This window comes from Mus caroli, unplaced genomic scaffold, assembly GCF_978045245.1.
Source record: "Mus caroli unplaced genomic scaffold, Mus_caroli_1 scaffold_2, whole genome shotgun sequence".
NCBI lineage: Eukaryota > Metazoa > Chordata > Mammalia > Rodentia > Muridae > Mus > Mus caroli.
The window spans coordinates 92,392,411-92,402,671 of NW_028227257.1; the positions used below are offsets into that span (position 1 = coordinate 92,392,411).

At 35.3% G+C, this 10,261-nt stretch overlaps 1 protein-coding gene across 1 annotated transcript; it reads left to right on the forward strand.

The window, feature by feature from the left end:
* The first annotated feature begins 2,062 nt into the window (after positions 1-2,062).
* LOC110290134 (olfactory receptor 5D14-like) lies at positions 2,063-3,013 on the forward strand. The gene has a single exon (XM_021156618.1). It carries the CDS (start codon positions 2,063-2,065, stop codon positions 3,011-3,013), a length of 951 nt encoding a protein of 316 aa, XP_021012277.1.
* The last annotated feature ends 7,248 nt before the right edge of the window (positions 3,014-10,261 follow it).

Genomic DNA, 10,261 nt, shown 5'->3' on the forward strand with positions numbered 1-10,261 from the left:
GTGTTTATCCCACTGAATTTTGAAAAAACTGTACCTTAGTTTCATAAAATTTGGTAATGACAAGAAGTGATTTCATAATTATACTTTGGCTCTATGTATATCCATGCACACATAAATATGCTCCTGTTGCCTACTACAAATATAACATCTGCAGCCACAAATGCACCTAGAACTATATTGGTTTGGCTTTACATTAACTAGGCATACTGCAACTCATTTTATAAACACATTTTATAATTGTAATTTAAACATTTACATTTCAACTGTTTGATGAAAAAGTATCTAAAACAAAATTGATTCTTTCCCCAGTCTGTGAATTCTTTGCAGTGTGCTGGCTTTTCTTGGGTTTTATTACTTTACAACAAATTTGTTAACAATAGAGCAAAAGATTACATTGATATTCATCTGCAGGTTTATATGGCCATGTGTTTTGACCCCATATTTTCTCAAGGTGTGTCACATACCTTTGAGTCTCAGGAGCTTCTATGTTTTTTCAGTTGTGATTACAGAAAAATAATATAGAATGTGTAGGGTTTCTAGGTACCTCTACTTCTGAATCTTTACATTTCTTATTTCAGAGAAGGATGCTTATTATAACGTATGTGTCTATCACTCTTCTTACAGGGGGAAGGATTAATCCTTTGGGAGATAAGTGTCTTAACCTACTCCAAAACATAGTTTCTTTATAAAACTTCTTATCAACTCAATAATGATAGGCATAGGAATAGATACTCCAACATTTCCTGTAGCTGTCTATATTCTTGGGTCTAAATATCAATTCAAATATATCACTACATACTTTTTGTAGGTTGTCAATACTGAAATAATACTGAAAGAAGGGGAGTGCAGATCCAGATGAAAGAGGAGGTAAGGTGAATCTAGGATGAGTAGATGAAGAAGAAGCCATAATCAAGATATATTATGTGAGAACAAAAGCTATTTTACTAAAAGTGAGAATGGTTGACTGAAAAGAAATAAAAAGGTAAGATATTTTAAGAGAGTTTTATTGTATTACTTGACAATCCTGAAGGTCTGTTAATCAAATAGTAGTTTGGTCTACTCAGTGTTCTGAATAACTTCTATCTGCCAATGTTTCCTAAGAAATGTCATGATTGCTGAGTTAGAGGGCCCCAATAAAACAGTGGCTTACATGGTACACTGGATATGTCAGAGAGTTTTCTTTGCTTAGGGTCCTATACACAATCTACAACAGTTTGGATTACTTTGGGGGGAAAAAGGATTAAATTGGTTGTCTAAAATAGCTATATACTCTTTCTAAAATCTAAAGGGGTCTAGTTTTGCAGTAAATTAGGCACTGTTTGGGTGTTATTTTAATTGCAGTGATAGAGGATGTCTTAATCATGTATTCACAAAGCTAGAGTGTATTTCATGGTAGAGTTTTCTTTGTCATTTGAAGGAAAATCTCATTATTATGATTCTTTAAGACAGGATCTGATATTAATTTTTAATTATCTGCTCTGAGCCCTGTAGGGAATATTTTCCTCTAGTGTTTGAATCCCCAGAGCTATCAGGTAAACATAAAAGATCTTCACTTCTTGCCATTCTTAATTCATAGAGCACAAGGAGAATGGTGACTCTCTCTGTAACCAGTAAGTTTATTCAGATTTTTTGCTACTTAAAAAATGTTCTTTTCTTGATACTGTAACTAAGATAGGCTTTGATTTTTCTTTCCATGTTAAATCATTAATACAAAGAAAATAATGTTTAGGAGATAACTGTATGCAAATAGATTTTCTTTTTGCCTCTGCCTTTGGCAGCAACTAAGAAACAAAGCACTAAACCTCTTCTGAGTATGTTAGGCCACATTGGTATTATAAAGTAATATATGGCCAAATGGCACTGTTTAATTCTTCTTTCGTAGTTTTCTCTAATCATTTATTTCTTGAAATTACAAAGAAAAAAAACTTAGTGGTTACATTTGTGCAAATAATCAAACTAGAATGGCATTTTGTATGGTTCATTGAAAAATAGTTGACATTTCTTACATAAATTTCTATTAAACAGGAGAGTCTTCAGCCTCAGCTGTCTACTGATAGGCATTATGGTGCCAATGGAAAGAAATGTGAGTGTGGAGATTAAGATTATCTTCTCCCTTTTGGGCTTCACAGACTACCCTGAGCTTCAGATCCCCCTTTTTCTAATCTTTCTCTTCATGTACATTATCACTGTAGTGGGAAACCTTGGGATGATAGTGCTCATCAATATCGACTCTAAGTTCCATACTCCAATGTACTTTTTCCTTAGCCACCTTTCCTTTGTTGACTTCTGCTACTCAACCATCATAACACCCAAGCTGCTTGAAAACTTGATTTTGGCTGATAAAACTATACTTTATTTCAGCTGCATGTTGCAGTACTTTCTGTCCTGTGTGGCTGTGGTGGCTGAGTCCTACTTACTAGCAGTTATGGCTTATGATCGCTTCATGGCCATCTGTAATCCCTTGCTGTATACTGTGGCCATGTCACCGAAACTGTGCATCCTGCTTGTGACTGGGTCATATATCTGGAGCATATTTGCTACATTGATTCTCCTTTGCTATGCTCTGCAGCTAAAGTTTTCCAGATTTAATGTGATCAACCACTTCTTCTGTGAATATACTGCCCTCATTGCTGTCTCTCGTTCTGATATATACATTCCCAGCTTGCTACTCTTTTGTTTTGCAACCTTCAATGAAGTGAGTACACTCCTGATCATTCTCACTTCTTACGTGTTCATTTTCGTGACGGTATTAAAAATCAAATCTGCTAGTGGACGTCGCAAAGCCTTCTCTACCTGTGCTTCCCACCTGACTGCCATCACAATTTTTCATGGAACCATACTTTCCCTATACTGTATACCTAACTCCAAAAACTCTAGGCAAGTCGTTAAAGTGGCGTCTGTCTTTTACACTGTTGTCAACCCCATGCTGAACCCACTGATCTACAGCCTAAGAAACAAGGATGTGAAGGATGCTTTCCAGAAATTAGTGAGCACAAAGATCCCTCTTCAGTGAACTATCTTAAAGTATGTTCAATACAGTAATAAAATTAGAACAATGGGTCTTTCTAGCATCTATGGTATATTTTTGTAGGAATTCTGTAGATTGTTATGATGCACAGATTAATAAACTCGACTCAGAAGATGAAAGTAAAGATGTTTATTTGGAGGAAATAAAAAATATTTGGTGCACAATATTTATTTCAAATCAATAATGATGATAATAATAATGATCAACAACATAAGATAATAGACAGCATAGCTAGATGCATTGTAGAACATACTTTTCTGAAAGAATAATTGTAACTCATGTGTAGAAATGCAGAAACGTGTCTAGTTTTGTTTTATTCGTAACAGAAAGTTTCTGATGGTAAACTTCACAGAAATTCTGTCATTGTTAGTAGATGTTAGATATTTAACTCCATTATTAAAATACAAGTGAGTATCCTTATATCATATATTCATTTCATTCTGTATCTTCTAAAAATCTTGTGTATAGAGAACACTGAACTCTATCTATAATCACCTTTTTTTTTTTTTTTTTTTTTTGAGAGGCTAGCATCAGAATGGTAACTGTATGTCTTTGGTAGAAACAGACACAAACATCTAAGGAAATAGTGAAGAATTGTCTGACATGTGTTAAAATTAAAAATTAACTCTACAAACCTAATATCTACTTCCTTTTATATAAAGCAATTATTAGTCTCTGAGTTAATGCTGCTGTTTTACAAAGGAAAATGTTCGAATGATTTTATTTCTAAGGGAGGACTTGGATATTATTGGGCAAAAAGCTTAATTCCCAGAATAATTGGTTATCAAAATACTTAAAGCATAATTTATAGTAATTAGCTGTTCAATCAAAAAAAGAAAAAATACCCAGAAATATTGAAAATTATATTTTTATATTTCTATTTTATAGTTTATATGAATGGATGACTAAACCTAAATATTTGGTGGCAAATTTTCCAGGAGATAAAATAAACTTGAATGATGAAAAATTGCTACATAAATTAATATACATCATAAAGTTTCTATTTTAAAACATCATCACTTTGGAAGAAATAATCATATGAGGAAAAATATTATATATTATTTTGTTTGTTTTACAAATAAAGAATGAGTGCTAAATGTAAACTTTAAGTTTCATGAAAAGAAAATTAACAGGTTAATAAAAATGGCTAAACATTGAGAAATTTTCATTTACATAGAAAAATTGATATAAGATATACTTGGGTTTTATCAAAACTATAATAGCATTTTTAAAGTAGGTGCTTCTCATTATAAAGATGGAATAAAAGTATATTTGTATTACCATTTCTTTTCTCTAAAAATAGTTGGAAACCAAAATTTTAGTGAAACAGCTGTGGTCAATTGAATACAAATGACCCTAATAATGTCATGTGTTTGAATCTCTGGACCTCAGTTAGTAGAACTATTTGAGAAAGATTAGGAAGTAGGAACTTGCTGGAGGAGGTATGTAACTTGGAGTGGGCTTTGAGGTTTTAAAAGCCTATACTCTCCCTCTTTCCCTCTCCCCTCCCCTCCCTATTTCCCTCTCCCCCCACCTCCTTCTCTTCCTCTCCTCCTCTCCTCCCCATCTCTCTTTCTCTCTCTCTCTCTCTCTCTCTCTCTCTCTCTCTCTCTCTCTCTCTCTCTCTCTCTCTCTCCCCTTTACCCCTGCTTGCCAAACAGATATGTGCCCTCAGCTACTTCTCTAGCACTGTTCCTGTCTTTCTGCTACCATGTTTCCCACCATGATGGTCATGAATTCTAACCTAGAACTGTGAGCCACCCAATAAATACTTTTTTTGTACATTGCCTTTGTCATAGTCTTTGTCATAGAAATGAAAAAAAAAAAAAACTAAATTAATGGATCAGAAGTCAGCAACTTGTCCTTATGAGTGTCTTGAGTGTTACAAATGAATATTTGATATACTTGTTTTGCAGGCTGATCGGAGAAGTTTTTGATGAGGAATACTTGACAAAGTGAAAGTATTAGTGTCTGAGAACAATCCACACTCCTTTATTTTAAAGCTCTCAATCTTGGACATAAGAAGTTTCCATGGAACCCTTCAAGGACATACTGATAAATTAAATTAAGACGTTTCTTCTGGGTTTGTCATTACAGATTTTTTCTGTATATCTAGACATATTTCCATAAAAATTTTTAATTAATTTATTTCATTAGATATTTTTGTGTTTTTCTGCATGCCTATATATGCACCACGTGTGCGCCTGGTATATTCAGAGATCAGAAGAAATTAGATTCTAATTGGGTTGATTGATAGTTGTAAGCTGCCATATAGGTGCTAGGAAAAGTATCAAGATTCACTGGAAGAGCAGGAGATGGTCTTAACTGCTAAATCATCTCTCCAGCCCCAATATGTACTTTCTTATAAATTTAAGTAAGAAGAAAGTTTTCCATAGAAAAGACTGCAAAACAGGACAGGGTGAAATGATGGAATTGTCTAAACTCAATATGTAAAAGTCTGAAATTGTCAACAAATAAATTGAACTAAAAATAAATTAACTTAAAAATTAAAAATACAATTTCATTGTTATATTAAGTCATGCCATAAATGCCATCTGGTTTTATCACAACCATAAAAACAGCTTTGAAAATGTGTATGTATATACTCATGTGGAGATTCATAATTTATTTTTAACAAAACTAATGTCACCTTGTACTATAATTTGAATAGACTTGAAAATATTATTAAATATTGCATAATGTATTCACATAGTGCAAAGTTGCTAGGCTGCATAGCTAATAAATTTCTTTTTAAAATTATAATATTATAACTGTGAGATGGCAACCCCATTCCACCACTTGATTCTCTATCATTCTGCTGGAGATAGACTCCATAATTCCCTCTCCCCATGGTTGGGCATTTAATCTAAGGTCCTTCCCTCTGAGTCCTGAGAGTCTCTTATCTGCTAAGTTTCTGGAACATTCTAAAGGATCCCTCCGCACCTCCTACTTCTCAAGGTTGCCCGTTTTTATTATTTCTCCTGACCCTCAGGTCTTCATTCCCACCCTTGCTCCTAATATCTGATCATGGTCCCCTCTTCACCAACCCTGTATCCTTTTACAGCCAGGTCCCTCCCTCCCCTTTCCTGTGATTGACTTCCTCCCAAGGGGATTGAGGTATCCTCACTTAAATTCTTCAGCTTCTTGATCTTCTTGAATCTGTGGATTGTATCCTGGATATTCTGTACTTTTTTGGTGAATATCCATTTATTTGTGAGTATATACTATGCAAAACTATGGGCCAATATTATTCCTGTCTAAAAGAACTGCAGGGACAATGGAAAAGAGACTTAAGGAAAGGAGGTCCAGTTACAAGCTCAAATTGTCAAGCTCAATGCCTGACACTATTACTGATGCAACGGTGTGCTTACAGACAGGAGCCTAGCAAGGTGGCTCTCTGAGAGGTCAAACAAGCAGGTGAGAGAGTCAGATGCTTACAGATACTTACACCAAACCAATGGACAGAAGCTGATGACCCCTGTGATTGAATTAGGCTGGCAGAAACTGAGGGGGAAGGCAAGCCCATAGGAAGACCTGCAATCTGAACTCATTTGAAGCCCCAGCATCCCTCAGACACTGGGCCACTAATCAAGCAGCAGACCCTTGCTGATATGAGTTATATACAGCAGAAGAATGCCTTATCTGGTCTCAGTGAGAGAAGATGCACCTAACCCTCCAGAGATTTGAGGTTCCAAGGAGTAGGAAAGTCTGGTGGGTTGGGGTGAGTGTGAACATCCTCTTGGAGACAGTGGACGGGAGATGGAATGAATAATTGTCAGAGTATGGACCAGGAGGGGGATAACTTGACTGTAATAAGATAATAAGATTAAAGAATAATATATATATATATATATATATATATATATATATATATATACACACATAATATTTTATTTAGCCTGTAAAATTTTGTGGATCTATTTTAATATTATCTGTTTCCTTCTCCCTTCTTTTAAATTCTCACAGAACTTAACAAACCTTCTCCATCAAACATTCTTATCTTAAAAAAATATTATTAATGGCTCACTGAGTTAAATTAGTATTAATGTAGGATATGTGGTATGGGTTTACTGACCAGGTAATGAGAAACCTACTGGTGGCCAAATCCTGATAGAAAAGTGTGCTTTTATAGTTAGCTGAAATAAACTGTCAGTTTTCTAAGCAAGGTTAAGAACAAATCAAGTCACTTTTATAAACAAATTGTAAGAAGGCAATTTAACAACCATGACCATTTAATGTAACCTGTAGACTTCTCACTAGGACCTATGGTATTACCATTCACTTGGTTTTGAAAAGTTGTACTGTATTAACCATGACTGCAGAGCTGGATTCATATCCAGTTGGATATAACTGGTTATACTCATTACTATCCTTCCACTATTGCATCAGTGAGCACAACTTTCTTGGCAGGCTAATACTGTAGAATAGAGGGTGTGGTACTACATAGAATAAGTGGCATCTTTTATCATGGTAGCCATGTTAGAAGCTACAGCAGTTTGAAATTATCTGAAAGCAAAGTAGCTTCTACATTGTAAAAAAAATAACAAAAACAACAACAAACAAACAAAAACAAAACAAAAACCAAAACAAAACATCAACCCTTTTTTTTGCTAGCTATTTGAATAAGTCATTTCTTACTTCATAAATAAACTTTATGGTGTCCTTGTCTGTCTTCTCTCATAATGACATAACTAGCAATATCTTTTGAAGCATTCTTATAATATAATTCTATGTTTACTTTTAAAAATTATCTTTTTACATGTCGATTTGGTCAGTGAAGAGATGTCTTCCTAAATATAATGCCCTACTAAATATAGTGTAAGGCCCATGATAAACCTGCCATAAATCATAATGGGCATCAAGCCAGCCGGGCATGGTGGTACATGCTTTTAATCCCAGCATTCAGGAGGCAGAGACAGGCAGATTTCTGAGTTTGAGGCCAGCCTGGTCTACAAAGTGGGTTCCAGGACAGCCAGGGCTATACAGAGAAACCCTGTCTCAAAAAAACCAAAAGCCAGAAAACAAAAAACAAAAAAACAAACAAACAAAAAAATGGGCATTGAGCGAGCCTTCATAAGACAAAGGACCTCTCCTCTCACTGATGTTCCACAAGGCCATCCTCTGCTATGTATCTGGAGCCATGAGTCCCTCCATGTATAATCTTTGGTTGGTGGTTTAGTCCCTGGGAGCTCTGGGGTTACCACTATATTCATAGCATATGTTGTAATTGCCAGAATCTGGAAAGAACCCAGATGTCCTCCAACAGAGGAATAGACACAGAAAATATGGTACATTTATACAATGGAGTACTATTTAGCTATTAAAAAGGATGAATTCATAAAGTTCCTAGGTAAGTGGATGGAAATAGAAAATATCATCCTGAGTGAGGTAACACAAACACAAAGAACACACATGGTATGCACACACTGAAAAGTGGATATTAGCCCAGAAGTTCAGAATACCCAAGATACAATTCACAGATCACATGAAACTCAAGGAGAAGGAAGACCACAGTGTGGATACTTTGGTCCTTCTTAGAAGGGGGATCAAAATACCCATGGTAGAATTTTTTTAAATATTTAATTAATTATTCATACTCTTGAAGTAATCTAAAGATTCTGCTTATTTAAATAGAGAAACTTGATACAATCAATGAAGCTATTGCTTAATTTCTTCCATTTCAATCATTTATTATATGAATAATCTAAAAAGTATGAAAACAAGGTTGTTCAATGAAAAAGGATAAAAACTTAGATAAAAACATTCTTACATGTTTCTAAAGGGAGTAATTGAGAAGTTGATTTACATTTCAAATATTTGAAACATGGTTACTATATTCTTTAAAAAAAACAAGACTTGACAATAGAAAGCAATTTTTTTGTTAACATATTTTTAATTAGGTATTTATTAATTTACATTTCCAATGCTATCACAAAAGCCTCTCACATGCTCCCCCACCCAGTCCCACTTCTTGGCCCTGGCGTTTCCCTGTACTGAGGCATATAAAGGGGCCTCTCTTTCCACTGATGGCCGATTAGGCCAACTTCTGATACATATGCAGCTAGAGACAGGAGCTCCTGGGGGTACTGGTTAGTTCATATTGTTGTTCCACCTATAGGGTTGCAGATCCCTTTAGCTCCTTGGTTACTTTCTCTAGCTCCTCCATTGGGGGCACTGTGATCTATCCAATAGCTGACTGTGAGCATCCACTTCTGTGTTTGCTAGGACCCAGCATAGTCTCACAAGAGACAGCTATATCTGGGTCCTTTCAGCAAAATCTTGCTAGTGTATGCAATGGTGTCAGTGTTTGTAAGCCGATTATGGGATGGATCCCCTGATATGGCAGACTCTAGATGGTCCATCCTTTTGTTCAGCTCCAAACTTTGCCTCTGTAACTCCTTCCATGGGTGTTTTGTTCCCAATTCTAAGAAAGGGCAAAATGTCCACACTTTGGTCTTTGTTCTTGAGTTTCATGTGTTTAGCAAATTGTATCTTAACTCAAACAAGTCAATGGCCTTTCTGTACATAAAGGATAAACAGGCTGAGAAAGAAATTAGGGAATAAACACCCTTCTCAATAGTCACAAATAATATAAAATACCTTGGCATGACTCTAATTAAGGAAGTGAAAGATCTGTATGATAATAACTTCAAGTCTCTGAAGAAAGATATTAAAGAAGATCTCAGAAGATGGAAAGATCTCCAATGCTCATGGATTGGCAGGATCAATATAGTAAAAAATGGCTATCATGCCAAAAGCAATCTACAGATTCAAGGCAATCCCCATCAAAATTCCAACTCAATTCTTCAACGAATTAGAAAGGGCAATATGCAAATTCATCTGGAATAACAAAAAACCTAGGATAGCAAAAACTCTGCTCCAGGATAAAAAAAAACCTCCAGTGGGTAGAATCACCATGCCTGACCTAAAGCTGTACTACAGAGCAATTGTGATAAAAAAAAAAAAAAAAAAAAAAAAAAAAAAAAAAAAAACTGCATGGTACTGGTATAGCGACAGACAAGTAGACCAATGGAATAGAATTGAAGACCCAGAAATGGACCCACACACCCATGGTCACTTGATCTTTGACAAAGGAGCAAAAACCATCCAGTCGAAAAAAGACAGCATTTTCAACAAATGGTACTGGCACAACTGGCGGTTATCATGTAGAAGAATGCAAATTGATCCATTCCTATCTCCTTGTACTAAGGTCAGATCTAAGTGGATTAAGGA